Source organism: Antechinus flavipes, chromosome 1 (assembly GCF_016432865.1).
Source record: "Antechinus flavipes isolate AdamAnt ecotype Samford, QLD, Australia chromosome 1, AdamAnt_v2, whole genome shotgun sequence".
Classification (NCBI taxonomy): domain Eukaryota; kingdom Metazoa; phylum Chordata; class Mammalia; order Dasyuromorphia; family Dasyuridae; genus Antechinus; species Antechinus flavipes.
The window spans coordinates 710,154,932-710,176,264 of NC_067398.1; the positions used below are offsets into that span (position 1 = coordinate 710,154,932).

Sequence of the window (21,333 nt, forward strand, 5' to 3'; positions counted from 1 at the left end):
TAAGCCGGGGCATCGACCGCAGCGGTGCAGAAATAAGGGCAGGAGGACCCGGGCTCAAACCCACCTTTGACCTGCCCTCCCTCCGAGGCGCTGGGCGGGTCGCTTAATGCCCCTGGGTCTTCTCTTGGAAAATGGGGGGAACGGCACCTGCCACACGCAGGCGCCCTTTATATATATACACAAGCATACAGATACACACACATACACGCACGCATTGTATGTGCAAACACATATATCTTATAGACACACATATGTATTCACACACATACACACATATATGTAAAACACATACATATATTTATATACAAGCAAACATATAACACAGACACATACGCACACATTGTGCAAACACATATATCTTATAGACACACATATGTATTCACACACATACACACATATATGTAAAACACACATATATTTATATACAAGCAAACATAACACAAACACATATATACATACATTATATGTGCAAACATATGTTTTATATGCATGCATATATAAACAGGTATGTATCCACATACATATTTCACACACAAATATATATGTACAACACACACATTATGTACACACATACATATACATACACATGTAAATGATACGGATACGCACACATGTGTAATGCATACAACACAAACACACACAAACATACCTAAAACATACATATACATACAAGCACACACAATATCACAATAACAATATTGTATATACACATGTATGCATATATACACATGTATTTACATACACACTACATATAGATTTACATGCAAGCGTAATATACACACAATCACACACATAGGTACATTATATATGCAAATACATTTTATCTACACATATACTCATGTGTATTCAATACATATACACATATATAAGCATACATAGGCACACAGATACACAGATACATACATTATATATGCAAACATATATTTTATATACACATACACTCATATATAAATAATAGATTTGTATTCATATACATACACACATATATTTATACAATGCAGCATACATATACACAGAGGTGTATATATGCAAACACACACATTGTGTCTTTATAACATACATATGCATACACACATGTAAAATACATAAATATATTTATATACACATATATTGAAGCATATACATATCAACACATATATAGACACACATAAATATTATATAAATATGTAACTATATACATACATTATATCTATATAATACATGTATATTTTATATTACACATACTTCACACATATATACGCACAAACATATATTATTCATATAATACACATATTTATATAAATCCACATATACATGCAACATGTACACATATATGCACATATTATATGTGCTAATTAATATGTATAGCTTTATAAACACACACACATATACCCTTTTATCTATATAAACACATATATTTATATGCACAATCTGTATATACAATCTATATATTTATATGTAAGGAAAACACATGATGTATATACATTTATACACGCAAATATATGTACAACACATTATGCACACAGATATACATATCTATACTACAATAAATAACACATATATATACACGCAAATACGTGTATGTGCAACACATATAGTACGCACATATACAAACATGTATGTGTACAACACACACAGTACAAATACACACATATGCATATGATACACACATACACACAATACATGGGCACATATACATACACATACAGCACCCACACACAGACAGACAGACAGAAGTGAGGGAATGACATAATGATACGGTGGCCGAGAAGACGAATGTCACTTTCACTGTGACTCACCAGGAGGGAGAGGGGGTCCGGGGCTGGGGGTCGTCCCCCTGAGCTTTGCCGTGGTCAGACCCCAGCTGGAGGACTCCGGCTCTGGGGGGCAGCGATGAGCTAGTTGAGAAGAGCCTCTGGAGGATGACGGGCCCCAAAGCTGAAATAGTCCCTGCCCTCGAGGAGCCTGCGTTCTTCCCGGGTGTGCAGAAATGGACCCAGGCAGGTTCTGCCTTCTGTTGGTTATGTGATGTTGGGTCCATCTCGTGCCCCCCCACACTGCTTTCAGGCAGCTCTCTTGGGCTCTCTGGGCAGAGCAGGGGAGGGGCCTCCGACAGTGGCCTTCCAGGTCTGGTCCGAGCCAGTGTCGAGCGGTTTTCTGGGGACTGGGGTGGAGAGGAGTCACCCAAGGCCCTGAGGGCTGGGATCTCGGATGATAGGAGGCAGAGGAGAGGACGCACATCCTTCCGGACATCCCGGGGAGAGAAGCTGCTCCTGCACACCCCTGGAGGTGAAGCTCTGGGGGCTGAGCTACAGGTGGTCAGTGTGACCCGGAAATCAGCTCTGAGCGGGCTTACAGGGTCACCGGGCAAGACCCGCAAAGCCTTTGGAGGTCAAGGCAGCCAGCCCCTTCCTTTTCGTCTAGGATGGGGAGCCCAGAGAGAGGAAGCTGCCTGTTCCAGTTAGTTCTTCACACAGTAAATAGAGCCAGGATTAACCTGAGGCCTCTGAGACTGAGCGCAGCATCTTGGGGCTGCTTACGGAACAGCTCTCATGAGACCTGGGGCAGAGGGACCTAGAGTCAGCATCCAGAGGGAGGAAATAATTTTTGCAACCAGCGGAGAGGTAACAGGGCATATGAAGCTGCGAGTCAGAGGTCCTGGATTCAAATCTCAAATTCAAATCAAATTCTGTCACTTACTGTATGATTGTGGCCAGTGGCTGATTATCCTGGTTCTGAATTTCTTCATCCTGGGGACTAGATGGGGTCCTTTCCAGTCTATATCTGTGACCTAATCTTTGACAGTACAACTTTCTGAGTCTCAGTTTCCCCATGTGTAAAGCTAAGGGGTTAAACTAGATGGCCTCTGGGGTCCTTTCCAGGTCTATATTTCTGTCCTTCCTTAAATCAGTCCAACTTTCTGGACCTCAGTTTACCATTTGTAAAGCTAAGGGGTTGGTCTAGATGCCCTCTGGGCTCCCTTCCAGGTCTATAACTATGACCCTGTCTTTACCTGGCAGTTCAACTTTCTGAGCCTTAGTTTACTCATGTGTAAAGGGGTTAAACTAAGGCCTCTGGGGTCCCTCCCAGGTTTATATCTAAGACCCTATGCTCCTGTCCTTGTCAGTTCAGCTTTCTGAGCCTCAGTTTCCCCATGTGTAAAGCTAAGGGGTTAAACTAGAAGACCTCTGGGGTCCTTTCCAGGTCTGTATCTATGACCCTATGCTCTTGTTCTTGTCAGTTTAACTTTTGGAGCCTCAATTTCTCCACTTGTAAAGTTAAGGGTTTGACTAGATGCCATGTTTTGATATTCTGTTTCCTTTATCGGAGGAGTAAGCTCCTTGAAGGCAAAGACATTTTATTAAATCTTTGAATCCCTTTCCATTAGCACAGAGCCTGGATCATAAAAGGCTCTTAAAGTGCTTCTTGATTGATAGATTAATTGATGTGAAGATTTCCCAGAGGGTCCTCATCCTCTTGAAGGGAAAAACAGAGCAGGGGAAAGGCAAACTCCTGGATGGAGCGAGGGAGTGGTCCTTCCCACCTCCAGGATTCCCCCCCCCCCCCCCCCGCCACCAGATGGAAGAAAGCAATGACTGGAGTCAGTGCCCCCCAAAGTGTCTGTGACTATTGGAATCCGTTGTCCAGATGTGTGAACGGCAGCTGGATCTGAGGGGCAGCCCCCTGGGGCAGGGCGCCCTCCTCCTTTTCCAGTAATGACTCTCGAGGTGGAGGAGGCTTCTCTCCTTGAGGATTGCCTTGTCAGAGTCAGCGGCAGGGTGTCTGGCGCTGTTTGGACGGGCAGGGTCTTTCCACCTTAAGTGATCAATTCTGTAGCAAGAACTACAAATGGGAGGGAGGGGGAGGGGGCTGCTTATTGACTCACAGGAGGAAGAGATTGCCAAGGCATCCCTTTGTGCTGTCAGACTTGCGTGCGCCTGTGTTTACCGTAAGTGACTGTTTACCAAGAAGCAGCAAATAGAATTTGTAACTCCACTGAGGTGTACCGACATCGAACCTGAACACCATTTAGCTCCCACCTCCCTCTTTCCATTTGGGAGTTTGCCTTTCCCCTGCTCTTTTTTTTTTCCTTCAAGAGCATGAGACCCTCTGGGAAATCTTCTCACCCACCAATCTGTCATCTGAGAAGCATTTAGGAACCTACCATGGGCCAGGCTCCGTGCTACCCAATAGGGGATTCAAAGTTCAAAATAATTCCTTTGCCCTCAAGGAGCCCACCTTCTAGCAGGGGAGATAATATGTCAAAACACGGCAAAATGTGCAGACAGATTCAAGATTCAGCAGACACCCAGCTCCCTTTCCCAGCCTCCTCTGCCCTTTGTATAGCATCCCTTCTGCCATGTCAAATGATGTCCTCCGCTCCAGACCAAAATGGACTGGCCTTTCCCCGATCCCCAAATCGTGGCATCTCAGGGTTACAAGGGGCCTCTCCGAGGGCCCTCTCCTCTTTATCTGAACCGAAATCTGCTTCCCAACATTCGACCATCCATAGAGCATTTTGTCTTTAGTGGGGAGGGGGTTCAGGGCTGTAACCCACACGATTGGCTTGCTAAGGGTGGAAGATCAAATAAGACATAGGAGAGAGGAAGCTCAAGAAATACCATGTAGATGACCCATCCCCAGCTTGGATCACCATCCCTGTGTGAGACCCCTAGAACGTTATAGTCCAGCTCCCTCTCCCTCTCGGTTCTAAAGCTCTCAAAGACTACTGGCCCAGAATGGACCCCAGGCATCTATCTCCAGTTGCTATAGTGACAAAGTGGGTCATAAAGGCAGACCTGAGAATTGACAGAACCTGTTGGCCTGAGTCTTGGAGGAACAAGTTTCCCGGGACATGACTTCAGTGGGACTTCTCGCAGCCCAGTTTGACTGACCTTGTTCCTAATTTGGATGGGGAGTTCCAGGGAAGTAAATAAATTTGTGTCCAATTGCTTGGTCTAGCCTTTCATAGTTGATCAATGAGTCCCAGAGGGCGGTGCCCGGGGTGGCCCTTCACATGCTTCCAGAGGTAGCATGATAGTCCCTGACTAGGACATTGGCGAGCTTCAGCTCAGTCAGAGGAAGCTGGCCAGGATGATGAGAGGCCCAGGGACCACACCGGATGAGGATTGGTCCAAAGAGTGGGGGATTGTTAACCTCGAGAGAGGAAGACTTAGGGGAGACATAGTATTTATGCTCAAGGACTTGAAAGGCTGACCGGTTGTTCTTCTTGGACCTGGGATGTAGAACTATTGGGAGCTGGAAAAGGCCGCCTCGGGGGGAGTCCTTCTTCTTCCTGGGTGGAGAATGGCCATCAAGTAGAAACCAGACAGTCACTAACTGTGACTGTGATTAATAGAAGGGATTCTGGGACAGGTACAAGTTGGTCATTGGTCAATGAGCATTTATTGAGCACTTATTGTTGGACTAAATCACCTGTGAGCTCCCTTCCAATGCAGAGCTGAGATATAAATGGTATTAGAAATACCCATTTCTAGGTAATCTGCCATTCCCATTTTCATGGAAGGCTGGCACAAGGGACATGGTATCACCAGAGACTAAGGAGGGATCTTTTTCTAAGATCTTAGATTTAGACCTAGAAGGGATCTAAAATAGATCTTTCCACTCCCAAACTTACTCCAAATCTTTTGTTCTTCTATTGAACCATGGCTGCCTCATGTTTCAATAAAAGTGGAATTCAGATTGGGTCTAGTAATAGAAAACTGGGTTCAAAACCCAACCTTGATTTCCTCATCAATAAAATGGGTAGATTGGACTAGCTGACCTTTTAGCATAAAATCTATAATAATAATAATGACAATACTGCAATAAAACAATAGCTAGCATTTATATAGGTAGTACTTTAAGTTTTGCGAAACAAATACATAGGGTACCTCATGATAAAATGCCAGGATCCCAAGAAATACGGATTTTTTTCCCCAAGTGAACCCACAAACATATACATGGGAATCACACCCTCCCTCCTTCCAGTGCCAGCTTCCTGGGACTCTCTGATGCAGCTGTGGCAAGTTTGACTGGGCCCACCCCCTGGATTCACCCAGGACAGTTTAGTAGTGACTGGTTTAATGAAGAGTGAATACCTTCCAGACTGAAGGGAGCTTGGGGGAGTACTCTACTTTCTGGAGAAATGAGGATTGCTCTCCCTCTGTGGAACAAGACCTTGGGCCTTCCTTCTGGGACAAAAGCCACCTAGCTGAGGTTTTGGGAGTCCCCTGGAGAGTGAGGAGGAGGATTGTAGGTGTTAGGTGATCTTTAAGGAAGCAACATGGAGAGAGAACATGGAACAGGAGTCTGAGAGATTGAGATCACAAGTCAACTACAAATTACCTGTATAAATTTGAGAAAATACCATATGACCCCAGGCAAGTCACTTAACCCTGACTGCCTTCCCAAAACAAAACAAGAAACAAACAAACAAAAAATAAATTGGAGAAAATAACTGAGCTTTTTTGGACCTGTTAAAATGGAGAGACGAGGCTACGTGACCTCAAGCTCTAGATTCTAGGATTCTTTCTGCACTTTAGAAATGCCTCTTTTGAAATTATAGCTGTGTATTTTTATATGTCTATAGAGCTATGTATTATATTTTATATTATATATATAATATATATGTATTATACTGAATATTTATACATACAGACACATGAAACTATAGCTTATTATGTGTATGTATTATAGCTATGTATTTATATATGCATATATATATACACACACATTTATCCACCTAGCCATCCATCTATGAACTAATCTCTCTATCCTCCTCTCTCTCCATTTATATCTATATCTCTACCTATACACACATATCTATCATCTATCTATCTTCTATCTACCTATATCTATCTATCCTTCTATACATCTATTTAATCTATCCATCCATCCATCCATCTATCTATCATCTATCTATCTATCAATCTATCATCTATCTATCTATCTATCATCAAAATCATTATCTTTCTCTCTATCTCTCTCTCTATCTATCTATCATACCCTGCTGGTGGTACCCATCTGCTCATTCTCTGCCATATTCGTTCTCCATTTATCCTTCCTCTCCACTCCTCTCCTCCTCTCTTTCCTCCTACCTTTGTGGGAATGAAGCCGTAACATCTATTCTTTCCTGGCAGGTTTGATATGCAATTAACCCAGGCTATTGGTGAATCGTTGTTTGAAAGAGGCCTCCGGGAAAAGTTGTCCCAGGAAAACTCTGGCATTCGGTGGGAGCTTGGCAAACTTCAGAGCAAGTTAGAGGTAAGTGGAGAGGAAAAGTTGCAGTTCCCGGAGGGTACTGACTTGAAGGCATAGCCAAAAATCTATGGGGCAGGGGAAAGCACATGGGAGTTGGAGACAGAGGACCTGGGTTCAAATCTAGACCCTGACAAGTCATTTCATGCCTCTGGCCTCAGTCTCCTTATCTATAAAGCCAAAGGGGTTGGACTCAATGGTCTCCTTCTGGCTCTATGACGGATCTGTGAATTTTCCAAGTGTAAGGGGATGAGAATTGAATCTGTGAATGCAGGTGGAAAGGGGAATGAAAAGAAAAACATTGATAGCTGGGAAATTTTGAAAGAATAAACCTGTAAAATGATGTAGGGAAGGTGAATTCAGCTTTCAACAGATTTGTGCTCACTGGCATTGAACATGATGCTGCTATTTCATTTGCTTTGTACTGAAGTACAGAAAGACATTTTGGAAAGGGGAAAGGGAGAATGAATGGGTGTTATCCCTCAACTGTTTCCCGAGGTCTGCTCCTCTTTGCAAAGTTCTGTCTTTTGGAAAGCAATGGTTGGCTTGTCTGAAAGGATGGTTTCTTTGAAAACTAACATGACCTTTAAACAATTCTGTGATCCCAGTTCTGCCATTCCAGGGTGTGGAATGGCAGAATTGGCTGAGGATGGCATTGATCTCTCCTTCACACTCCCCCTCCGTCAGTCCCCTCCTCTCTTTTCCTATGTTTAAACTCTCACTATAACTGATTCTCTAATCAGGATGCTTAATTTGGCATTTACCACCTTCTGAACTGTCCCAGGTGCTGAATCTCAGAGTTGGAAAGTTCCCACAGAGAGCATCTTAGTAGCCTGTTCTGGAAAATAATCCTTTCTACAGTATCCTAGATAAATGGTCCCTCAATATTTGTGGGAAAAGCTACCTGTGGAGGCCACAGGCCCCACCTCAGAACATCCCTTCATCCTTGTGGCTCCCTTCTCCCAGTGGCTACTCGAGAAAACTTTTTGTGATGATAATATCTACCATACTTAACCTTCCAAGCTATTTAGGGGATCCAGTGGAAGAGAGAATAGGCACATTTGTGAACCTGTAAAATAGGATTAGCTGCTGGCTGTCTATGTCTTCTGTGGTCTCCTCGGTCCAGTGTCTGAAATGTTTTCTTTCCTCAGGAAAAGGAGCAGGAAACTCTGGGTCTGAAACAGAAGCTGGAGATGCTCAGGGGTCATAACCTTGACTTAAGGCCCTGCACTCTACCTGTTGGAGTAGAAGATGTGGCTGACTTACAGAGAGAGCTCTGGGACCTGAAGTCCAGTGCCTTTGAGCAGCACAAGATACAGAGCGAACAAGAGACTACAATTAAGAAACTGGAGCAGGTACAGAGGCCCTTCCACCCCTTCCTACCTTTCCCTCTCCTCCGAGCTACAGTGGTTTGCCATTTCTTTCTCCAGCTCATTTTACAGAGGAGGCAAACAGGACAAAGTGACTTGTAAAATCATTTGAATCCAGGCCTGGCAGCATTCTTTCGGCCCTGCCATCTAGCTGCCCAATATTTAAGATCAAATCCGGGTTTCATTAATATAGAAAACTCCCTAGGAGAAAGCTCCTTTGCAGATGCGGATCAGCACCAGTTTTTTCCTCCAACTTAGCTCCTTCCTTAGCATGTTGCCTGGAGCACAGAGGCCAGTGATCTGCTCAGTTTGTGTCAGAGGCAAGGATTGCACCTAGGACTTGGTAATTCCCAGGCATCTCTCCTTCCAGTACCCCAAATTACCTCCCTAGAGGTTCTCAAAGCAGCTGATCAGATGAAAAGAGCCATTTACTTCACCATCCACTGCTTGGGATTTTAGTCTTTGTCCCTCTGTATGTTCCAAGAGAGCTAGAGAAGCCCTAGTTATTGTCATGTATATTTTCAAGTCTGCAAAATGCTTTTGCTCTGTTTACCCCCAGACTTGACAAGCCTCATAGAAGTCTTGCAGTAATCCTGGTACTCATTGCTAGAGTGAAAATTACTTGGCCTTTCCAGACCTCAATTTACTCATCTATAAAATGGATGGGAAATTGTTTGGACTCAACATTGTCTGATATTACTTCCAGTAAGTCTGTGAATGAGGTAGCTACTAGAGCTCTCATGGGCCCATTTTGCAGATAAAGAAACCAAGGGCCTCGAACTCAGGTCTTTCTTGATTCGGAGCACAGCATCCTTATTAGGACATTCTGTCATTTTTCCTTGCATCTTAGAGAATTGTTTGAAGTCCGAATGTTCTATAGAAATACAATAAGTTTTATTGGAGCTAAGTCTTTGTTCTTAGAGTCAGAGAAACATTTCTGGAAATTCCACTAAATCTTTAAGGTCTCATTGCACAGTGCAGCATGCACCCATCCACTAAAGGCTGGAGTACCAGAATGGTAATTTACTCGTGCTGTCCCAGGGACTCAAATGTTAGTTTAACTTCCTTGTTTACTAAGCAGCTCTATACCAAATGAGAGAATTTAACCCCATGTTCATCTTTACTATTCTGTGATTTTACATATCCTTCCTCTGATGTGGCTGTTGCCTCCCCAGCTACGCATTCGGTTTGAGATGGAGATCGAACGGATGAAACAGATGCATCTGAAGGATCAGGAAGACAAGGAAGAAGAGCTGGAGGATGTGCGACAGTCCTGCCAAAAGCGGGTATGTCATTAGGTGCCTGGGCAGCTACAGGGGGGAGTTCCTCATAATGCCAGAGCCTGGTTGGCCAGACCTAGTTCTATCAAGATACCTGGAAAGCTGGATTCTAAAAGCTGGCAAGAGCCAATTAAAGGGCAGGGTGCCACTGTGTACTCTTGGGGCATATGGGAATGGAAGACCAGGGTCTCCAGGAACTTTTTACACCACCCTGAATCGCTCCACCAAATTTCCTTTCAAGTCATTGAGAAATAGATATCGTTGTTTAATTGTGTCCAATTTTTTCTCATGCCACTGACAGAGATATTGAAGTGGTTTATAATTTCTTTCTTCAGCTCATTTTATAGATGGGGAAACTAAGGCAAATAGGGTGGAGTGATTTGCCCAGGGTCATGCCATTAGTAAGTTTCTCAGGCTGGCACTCTATGCACTATGGCACCATTTAGCTGCCCCATCCTTCTAGTATCCATGGTTAAAACATCAGAATCATCTTTGACTCTTTTCCCTCTCTATTGGCTGTCTTATCCAGTCAGGACCACAGGAGTATAGATATAAATCAGCTTAAATTAATAAGAATTTATTAAGCATTTAATAAATGCTTAATATGCGCTTTTAATAGCCAGTTCTGTGCTCTAAACATTAGTAATGCAAAGAAAGACAAAAATAAAGCTTTCTGCCCTCTAAATACTTTTTCTAAAGCATAGATTTGGTCATTTCATTTAAAAGAACATCATTTCTCTGGCTTTTAAGAAAAAACACAATGAGTATCCTTAGTTTAGCCTTTAAGGTCCTATACAATCTTCATCCTTGTTGAAACATCACTCTTTTTGGGTGCATTATGTTTTGGCCAAAGTGGCTCACCATCTACTCCCCAGACTTGACATGTACTCACATGTTTATCTTCACCCAGTTCTCCTCATATATTCACAAGACCATTCTTCATATCTGGAATACAGGACCTGCTCGTTCTTGCCTTTCAAAGTCTTCTTCTCTTGAGACTCAGCTCAGATGTCACTGTGCCATTGTGGTCTCCCTTGATTGATTCTTAATTAAATTAGAAATTGTCTCCCTTCTTAGTTTTCCTAGAACTTCCCATATTTCCCTCACTCCTTACTCCCCAGACTTGCTCACCTGTGTATATGTCATCTCTTCCGCATCTTTAGCAGGAGGTAAGCTACTTGAAGGCAGGCAATCCACAGGACAAGGATTCATTTCTGTCCTTTTACTCTTAGCACTGAACCCAGAGTCTGGAGTACAGGAGGCATCTTATGAAAATGATTCATTGTGGAAGGGAACTAATGTTCTTAATAGAGGCTTGTCAGCTCCTATGACATGAGAATTGTTACGATAACTCAATTTTAATTAATATTATTCCTGAGTTCTTATTATGGGCCTAGGACTGTGGTACACTAAGTTTTTCATGATATGCTTTATAGAAAAGATGGAAAGATGTGGGGTTCATTGTATAATTAGAAGGATTCACACATAGTTAACTAGTTGAACTCAAAGAAAGAATTTTATATTAATAGAAAGTAATCTCCAGTGGTGTGTACCAAGCATCTGTGTTTGACTCCCTATTATTTAGCATTTATTTATTATTAATGATTTGGATACAGGCATAGAAGATCTTGATAAAATACGTAGTAGTTGTCACAGAACAAGGAAACATAAGCTAACAAACTCATGCTTCTAAAGCATTTTGGAATTTAATAAGATTAAATTACATATAAAGTCTTACTCTTGAGAAAGTAAAGTTCACAAGTAGAAGATGTGTGGTATGTGACTACACAGAAACCCATCTGAAGATCTGGAGGTTTTGACTAAATGCAAACTTTCTTATTTATTTTTATTAGATTTATCTAGGTCTGAGTGGGGTAAATTGAGGCCTCTTATTATTATTGTTTTAGTGTCTCTTTTGTCCTGTAACTCATTTAACTTTTCTTTTAGGAATTTAAATGCTATGCCACTTGAGGTATAGTATTACTATTAATTCATTGTTTATGGTACCCTCTTACCAAAACGCTGTTTCCTTGACTATCTCTTTTTATTAGGCCTATTTTTGCTTTTGCTTTGTCCAAGATCATGACTATTGCCCCTAAATTTTTTTAACTTCATATGAAACTAATAGATTCTGTTCAGACCATTAATTTGAACTCAATGTGTATCTTTCAGTTTACATGTGTTTCTCATAAACAATATATTGTTACCTACCATATTATTCCTGCCTTAGCTTTTTTCCTTTCTGTTTTCCCCTTGAGTTAGCTGTATTTCTGTACATAATTATGTCTATAGTAGTTGTCCTTTTCTTTAACCAGTTAAAATGAAAATAAAGTTCAGGTGTTGCTTGCTATTCCTTCAAACTAGTCTTTGTTTTATAAACTCCTGATTACACACCCTGTTTCTGTGACATTTTCTTCCATTCTTCTTTTCCCTTAGTTATTCTCCCAATGTGTTTCTTTTCCCCATTCTTCCCATTCTTTTTTTTTTTTTTGAGATCATCAAAACATAATAAAATCATTCTCTGGCCCTCTTTCTAATTGAATTCTCATCATGATCCATCTTATTGCTAGAGTTTTGAGAGACCACATATATCATCACCTGATATAAGAATATACATAGTTAATTTAGTTTTATTCCTTATTTTTGCTCATTCATGTTTATTTTTCAATACTTCTCTTGACTTCTATGTTTTCATGTCAGATTTTGTACTTGACTCTAGTCTTTTCATCAGGAACGCTGAAGCAGGAATGCTCTACTTCTTTAAAGAACCATTCCCATCTTCCACTCCCATAGAAGCACACTGTTTTTTCTAGATAGGTTATTTTTGATTGCAAACTTAAATCCTTTACCTTCTAGAATATAATGTGCTAAGCTATTCACTTTATAGTAATTGCTGCTAAATCTTGTGTGATCCTGACTGTGCCTCATTCTCAGTACTTTTTATGGTTGCTTGCAGTAAATTTTCTTGACCTGGAACCCTGTATTATGGCTATAATATTCCTGAGAATTTTCATCTTGGGGAAATTATTACAGAAAGTGACTAATGGATTATTTCAACTTTTACTTTGTTCTCTGGTTCTATGAGATCTTGGTGGTTTTCTTTTATGATATTTAGGATTCTGTTTTTGTTGTTCATGCCTTTCAGATAGTTCAGTGATTCTTAAATGATGTTTCCTTTATTTTCCAGGCATATTTTTCAGTTCTTTTTCCTATGCGATATTTTTTCTATTTTTCAGACTTTTGACTTTGTTTTATTATTTATTAATGGCTCATAAAATCCTTGGCTTCCAAGAAGTGAACAATTCTAATTTTTGTGGAATTATTTTCTTGGATAAGATTTTATTTATTATTTTAAGCAGTTAATTTTATTTTTATGTATTTCTTTCCTCTGATTCTTGCTTTAAATAATTTTAAAGTTTTTTTTTTTAATTCTTTAACTCTTTTGGGAATTCTTGTTGGACTTCAGTCTGAGCTGTACTTTTCCTTGAGACACTCATTGAGACATGTTTTTAAATCATTCTCCTCTTTTCTTATTATGTCTTGAGTCCCCCTGTTACCAGATTAGCTCTTTATGAGTTCCAGCTCATGGGGTCAGAGCCACACAGCTAAATTTCCAGAATTTGTTTCTTGATCAGGACACAGACCTTATGCTTGTAACTAGTTGTTCTTCTTAGGTCTGGAGTTGAGTAACGAGTAATAGTAACTACTAAAAAGCTCCCATTTCTGCACCAAGTGCTAGTTCAGAGATGCCCTGGTATTTTTTTTTTTTGCCCTGATGCCTTTTGCCTTGGTGCCCCCATCTTGGCCCTCTTTTTGATGCCTGAGTAATGGGAAGTTTCATGTGTGCTCATGGCTGGATCCTGTTTCCAATGTCCACAGATCTCTCTGTCTCCCTCTGTCTGCCTGGTACCAAAAAAATGAATCACTGCTGTTTTCTTAATTTTACCAATCAGAATTTAGTTTAGTGCCTTTTCTAGATTATTATAGAAAAGGGATAATAGGGACTAGATTCAACTTTCTTTTATTCTGCCATTTTGATTCTGCCTCCCAAGTATGAACTCAACCTGGACCATCAGAATAATATTGTAGTCAAGAAAATGAATACAATCTGGCTTTAAGAGATGCTTTACTTGAACCATCCCCACAATTGCACAATTGTGTTCAGTAGTGAGCACTCCTCTGTGTCTATGTTCAGTGAAGGACACTACATGTATATATTTGTGTCTACATAAGTCTAGCTATTTAACTACACATATACCTTTGCTTTACACATTCAGGTTTACAAATCACTTTTCCTAAAATAACTTCAAGATGAGTAACACTATCATCCCCATTTTTGAAGTGAGGAAACTGAGTTGTTAAGAAATTAAAAAATTTTTTGTAGGGGTAGCTAGATGGTACAATGAATAGCTCACCAGTATTGGAGTCAGAAGACCTGAGTTCAAATCCAGCCTCAGATATTTATTAGTTAGGTGAGCATAGGCAAGTCACTTTATCCCAACTACCTCCAAAAAAAACCCCAAAACAAACAACAAAGAGGCTTTCTTGTAGTTTTACAATTAATAAGTATCTAAGAAGGATTCAGATTCAAGTTTCTTGGATCTAAATCTAGGGTTACTTGTCCTAGGCCATGTTGCTTCTATTGGCTGCAGTAGAGACTCAGAGAAAGGAGAGAGAAGTTTTGAGGAGGAAAATTACTAATTGGACCTGCACATCCACTCTTCTAGATTGGATGTTCTATGTTTTTATCATCCTAATGTCAATAAAACTTCATGCAAGAAGCGAGCACTGAAGCAATAGCATTGAAGGATAGTGTAGGATTTGGGTCAGTGCAAAGGAGAAAGAAGCAGTAATTTCTCCTGAAAAGTTTAGCCCTCTCATCTCTTAATTTTCTCTATGACTTTAGGGTGCAGTGAATTTTGATTTATAGCCAAAAAAATTAAATTCATGAGTTAGATTTTAAAGTCATTATTTCTCCCACCAACCTTGCTATCCTATCTGTGTCACTGGCAAAATTGTGCTCCCCGTCAGCTTGGTTCAAATCTTGAACTCTTCCTTGACTTCCCCTTCTCCAGTGTCCCCCACATGTAGTCACCATATTAAGTTGATTCTTCCTTTATTTCCCATTTGTCCTTTGCTTTTTATCCCTCCTTTTGCCACTGCAGCCCAGGCCCTCCTCATCTATGACCCAGCCCCTTCCAGTAGCCTCCTTTCTTAGTCATCTTGCTTCTTTCTTCCCAGTATATTTTTAAGGAGACACGTGTCTGGGTAGAAGCCTTCTTTCCATGGAAGGAGGGAAAGAGCCCAGTGATGTCCATGAGTCTCTCCGGCCTTAGGCTGTGCTAAATTTGTGAATTTGTGGGAAGGATTCATCAGTCAGGTTATAGAAAGGGCTGCTGATGGGGAGGAGAAGCTACCATGCTCTGGTGGAGCAGTGGGGGTGCCGAGCACATCCCAGGCTTGGTTAGGCACTTGTCAGATGGTGACACCATTACTGTCAGGGTCCTGACCCTGGCAAAAAACAGTCAGGATTATGTCTCAATCCACTCTCAGACCAAGCCTCTGTAACCCTGTCATTCTGTCATTCCTGGAGAAATAATAATGGATGGACTTTTAGCAGGCAACCTCATTCATCATTGTGATGGAATTTCTTTAGGCTTCTGTCTCTGCTTTTGGGGCCTGTCTCCTCATATATTCACTGACCACTCAGTTCAGACTGGCCTCAAGTCACCTCCTCAAGAAGGACAATAATGTAGTTTTAGCTTGAGACCAGAGCTGTACCTAGTAATTTCATACCCTGGCAGGGAGCAAAAAAACCTTTCTTGGAGTTGGATGTATAATGAAACAAGGAAGGAGAGGAGAATCTCACCACATGGTACCATCCCTCCCTCCCTCTCTCTTTCCTTTCCTTTCCTCCCTTCCTTCCTTCTCTCTTCCTCCATGTTTTTGTTGCTCCCTCCCTCCTTCTTTCCCTCCCTCACTTCCTTCCTTCCTTTCGTTCCTTCCTTCCTCTCTCCCTCCTTTCCTTTTCTCCTTCCCTCCCTCCCTCCCTCCCTTCCTCCCTCTCTCTGTCCGTCCCTCTCTCCCTCCCTCTTTTCCTTCTTCCCTCCCTTCCTTCCTTACTTCATTTCTCCTCTCCTCTCTTTCTCCCTTCTTTTCTTCCTTCATTCCTTCCTCTCTCCCTCCTTCCCTTCTTCTTTCCTCCCTCCTAATTTAGAGATCATCTGGGTTAAATGTCTCATTTACTTATCCATATATCTATTCATCCATTCCTTCCATAATCACTTATTAACACCTACTTTGTGCTCAGAACTGTGTTAGGAACCAGAATTTGTATTCAGATCTTTCTGTTTGACTGCCCTGTGTTCTTTCCTTGTGTGAACAGCTACGGCAGCTGGAGATGCAGCTGGAACAGGAAAATGAAGAGAAGAAGATGGTTCTCCATGAGAAACAGGATTTGGAAACCCTCATTGGGACACTCTGTGAACAGGTAGATCAAGGGGAACGATCCTTTGCTCTGGGGAGCTCCCTCCCTGTTGGGGAGAGCAAATGAAGACACGATATTCATGTTTAGACTTGAAGAGTGGCCTAGAAGGGCTACTGGCCTTGAGCTAGGATGACTGAGTGCCCTCCTTTCTTAGATATCAATAACAATAATATATCTATATCTATATCTATACCTATGATTTTGTCAGTGGTGGGGAGCTCTTATTGAGGGACTCCTTTCACCAACACAGATTGTGGTCCGTGTGGCTGAGTTGATAAGGCCTAGAGAATTATTGGAGTTAAGGTAAAGTGACTTGTCCTCCAGGGTCACAGTGCGATTGTCAGAATCAGGATTCAAGCACCAGACATTTTATCCATCATTCTATGAGCCCCTAATTATGATAATGATGACATCATCAACAATCACCGATTTTTGTGTTTAGCCCAGTCCTCTCATTAAACTTTAGTGTTGGCAAAGCAGTTTAATTACGCTGTCTCTTTTGAGCCTTAGGATAGCCGGTTGAGGGATTATTAAGCTTATTTTACAGATAACTATGGCATTAAAAAAGGTTCGAGAGACATAGTTTTGGGGTAATTCAATCATTTTATCAATAATGTCAGCACTTTAATTAAAGGATGGTCATTTGGCCATCTCTTTCTTAGACCAAAGAGACAATCATGGCCCTGGGCTCTGACTTATACACCCTTTTGGAAGAGGCTGTTCCCACGGGTGGCAATCAATTCTGATTGGTTAAAAATTAATGAGAAAATGAATATTATAATGAAGGTCTAGATCTCAACTCTGATTATGTCATTTACTTCTTAAGTTAGCTCCACCATGAGCAATCTTTTCAAAGAGTGGAATATAGTGACTTGCCCCACTTGAGCTTACAAGGTTAGCTTAGACTTCAGAGATTGAAGTCCTGAGATGATGATAAAAGAAAAAGGGGGAATTCTGAATCTCCCCAAATCATTGGTTATTAATAATAATTTCTCTTATAACTAAGTAGAGATTAAGGGTCAGCTAACGGAGCTTACTTGGACAGGCCATTCCATCTCTAGCCTCTCTGTTTTGTCAGGCTGTCCTCCACCTGTAGAATGTTGTTCCTATCTCTCTTCATCTCTTGAAATCCTTACCTCTGTTGAAAGTTTCATTCAAGAACTATCTTGTACACAGGAAATGTACTGATTCCCTGAGCTGTCAGTGACTCACCTGACACTCCATTTGCTGTGATTTCTTTTATTCTTATTTTCTTTCCAATAAACATGTCATTTTGATTGTCATTCACTTATGTTCATATCCACAACCAAATAACAGACACAACTGTCTTTCTGTATTCAACCTTCTGAAGGCTGAACTTACGGAGTCAGTAAAATAATGGTCAGCTATTGGTCATGGTCAACCTTGGAGCCAGAGACCCAGGTGTGAATCTTTACTCTTGCTTACTCCCTGTGTAAACAAACTACTTCGCCTATTTGGATCTCAGTTTCTTTCATCTGTAAAATGAGGCATTGAGCTTAATGGCTTTAAGATTCCTACTGGCTCTACAGTCTGATTCTAGGATCCTCTGAAGCCTGATCTAGGAGCTAATTTCTCTGTGAAATCCATTTTCTTCCATCTGTAGTTCCCCCCTTCTCCTTTTCCTAGAATGCTTTATCAGTCATAAAATTTGGCAACCAAGAAAGTTGATGGGACCTTAGTTTGAAGTAAGAAAGGCCTACCATTCAGTTGTTCATTTTTGGGCATCATGTTCTGAGAAGGGCTAGGATGGTCATTCTGGAGAAAAGAAACCTATGGGGGAGTTGACAATTGTCTTTAAGGGTGTGAAAGGGGCTGTTCCATGGAAGAGGGGTTAAAGTTTTTTGCTTGGTCCCAGAGAGAGAATTAGGAGCAATAGGTGGGTCATTGCTGTCTTAGGTATTTCCTAGCTATGTGACCTTGAAAAAGTCATTTTGCCTCAATTTCCTCATTTATAAAATAAAGATAAATAAAAATAGATGCTTTTTAAATCTTCAAAAGTTATAAAAATGAGGTGGTGCTTCTTGCTTTTTTTCTTGTTCTCTTCTATTCCTATTGCCTGGTTGCTATTCTTCATACATGGCACTCTCTGTCCTTTCTCCATGCCTTTGAGTGGGCTGGTACCAACATAGGAGCACCTCTATCTCTTCAAACTGAAGATGGAAGAAAATGGCTTTTATGGAGAAATTAGCTCCTAGAGGATCCTAGAGCCAGACTATAGAGCCAGTAGATTGGAGCAGTAGGTTGGAGTAGATATAGGAGCACTTATATCTCTTCAAATCCCTAGCTTTCTCCTAAACTCAGTTCAAGGGGCTTCTCCACAAAGCCATTCCTGCTCACTCCAGATGCTAAAGGCTCCCCCTCACAAATTATCTTTTGTTTAATTGGCTTATATTTTATATAGTTATATAGTACAGATTGTCTCTCTCAAATACAAGGCAAGATCCTTGAGGGAAGACTTTCACTTTTAACTTTGAATCTCCAGCATCTAACTTTCTTGGTAAATAGAAAGTGGCACAATAAGTGGTTGTCTGGGATCAGGAAACCCTGAGTTCAAATCCCACCTCAGATATGTATTAGCTGTGTGACCATGGGCAAGTCACTTAACCTTCAGTTTCTTCATCTGTTAAGTAAACTAGAGAATGAAATGGCAACCCCTCCAGTATCTCTTCCAAGAAAGCACCAAATGGGGACACGAAAAGTTGGACGTGATTGAAATGACTGAATGATGACAATAACAATAAATGTTTGTTGAATGATTATTAACCATAATATTTTTGTATTATGGTATTATAATGTATAATGTTACACATATTATATAGTATACATATTAATGTATAGTATAATATAAAATATTATAAATGTCTGAAATGGAAGAAATAGCCTGTTCCTAAAAGGGTATACTCTAGCTATATGGAAAATTCATTTTTTTTAACCAATCCACCAATAATCATTTATTAAGCACCTACTAAATTCTAAACAAGGTACTAGATACTGGGGTAGAACCATTGTTCTTCAACAATACAGGCAGATAGGAAACTTCTCTGTACTTGAGAAGTACTTGGAAACTCTCCAGTGAGAGGTACTTAACAACTACATTAAATTTACTTGTCTTAATATTAAATGGGATATGGGTTGACAATCTTTTTATGAAACAACACTAATCATCATTTAGATTTATTGGCTAATTATTCACCAGCTTTGTCAGGTTTTGAATCTTTCTGCCGTAAAATGAAAATCTGCAGAATGGCATTTATTTCCCATTAACCTAATGAGGTTCTATCTCTCCCCCTTCTAATCCAATGGGGGAAAAACAGTGGTGACAATGACTTTGGTAACCTCGTGACAGTTGTTGCCTGTTAGGTTATCTCTGGATGAGGGGGAATAGTAATCACCATTAAGGACCGATTTTGATTCAGTTCTTCAAACCAGGGCAAAACTATTGACGATGTTCTTGTCCCTCATCCTACACTGTCCATGGTGCTGAAATTAATGTTAGCGTATATACTGTGAGATCATAGGAGCTAGGTTTTTGTTTGTTTGTTTTAGGAGGAAAAAAAAACACCTCAGGTCAAAAAAGATTAAGTGATTTGCCTTATTATGGAACAAGCCTAATTCCCTCCAAACAATCCTCATTGCTTCATATCACACTTTCCTGTGCACAAGTATGGGAAAGCTCTTGATATTCTGGGAGAGACATAGAATCAATGCTACTCATTTATGGGTGGGAGTTGTAGAATGACAAAAAGATGAACAAGGCACACATTTTCTAGACCCTTAGGAAAGGAAAGGGCTTTATTGATGAGTCAAGACACAGTCTTAGGAAGGGACAGCAACTTCCTGGTCCTATGTAACTATCAATCAGCCAACAAACATTTATGTAACACCTTCTATATTGTAGGCACTGTGCTATATTGTAAGTACTGTGTGCTTAATAAGAGTTTGTTGAACTGAGTTACCTTGAATTGAAATGAAGCCCCAAGATGATTGAGACCTGAATTGCTTTTCTAGGTTGTTAGCAGATCTTTGTTAAGTTAGGACTAGACTTGTCTTGTCTATTTTCTGGGGGTTTAGCTTGTTGAAAAAGCCTGTCAGTTTCTTCCCCAAAGAGTCTTAAGTTAAGTTCAAACTGACAGACTCAGAAAGCCCCAGGGCTAGGTGACTGTTTTGCTTGGGGAATTGCACAGAATGGAGGCACAAGGAGCTCATTGCTAGGGTACCTGCACATGGCATCACTCCTCTGCAAGCTCTGGTTTGATTGGCTGCTGCCCTGATCTCCCTGCCCTCCCCTTAGCTCCTTAGATGTGGAGGAACGTGGACCCTAGCTTCTCTCAGAGTTGCTAATGTGGATGCCTTTAAGCCAACTCCCTGGTTCCCTGAAGAAGGCTCTCATCTACCAACATTAGCCCAGCCCCCACGTTCCCTTCAGTGTTGCAATCTTTAATGAGCAGGCTTTGTCACTGTCTGAGCTGTGGAGGTGCCCTGGCTGTGGCAGAAATAATGAAAAGCCACTGTCTGGGTTCCTCTGCCCCACAGCATCTTCTCACTTATCCCCTTCCCCCTCCGGTTGGTCTTGGCAGTAACCTTGGTAACGGTAGGATGTACTTGGAATGGGGTGAGCCATCTCTCTAGCAAGGCACCTGTAAGGTTTCTTCTGCAGTGTTTGAATGTTGACAACAGTTCCCCAGGTTTGAAGGACTCAAAGGCCTTAAATCTCTTGGGCCAGAATTTGCTTCCAGAAAGGGAAGCAGCCATGTCTGTTAAACTCCCTTTGCAGAAATTAGCTCATTTGCAAATCATCCAGCCTGCCTGCACATTGGTCACTGGGGCCTATTGAAGTCCAGAGAAAACTATGATTCAGGGCTTTGAAAACAATATGATAGCACAGTGAGTGGACATTCTAGGTCCCAGGCTCCACTTTGGCATTTATTATCTCTAC

At 41.1% G+C, this 21,333-nt stretch overlaps 1 protein-coding gene across 1 annotated transcript in view; it reads left to right on the plus strand.

Annotated features, from left to right (window-relative positions):
* MYO18B (myosin XVIIIB) overlaps positions 1-21,333 on the plus strand; it is a 335,406-nt gene that overhangs the window by 173,052 nt on the left and 141,021 nt on the right. The window contains 4 exon segments of the mRNA XM_051973021.1: positions 7,122-7,245; positions 8,391-8,594; positions 9,785-9,895; positions 16,275-16,379. Coding sequence (XP_051828981.1) covers positions 7,122-7,245; positions 8,391-8,594; positions 9,785-9,895; positions 16,275-16,379 — 544 coding nt within the window.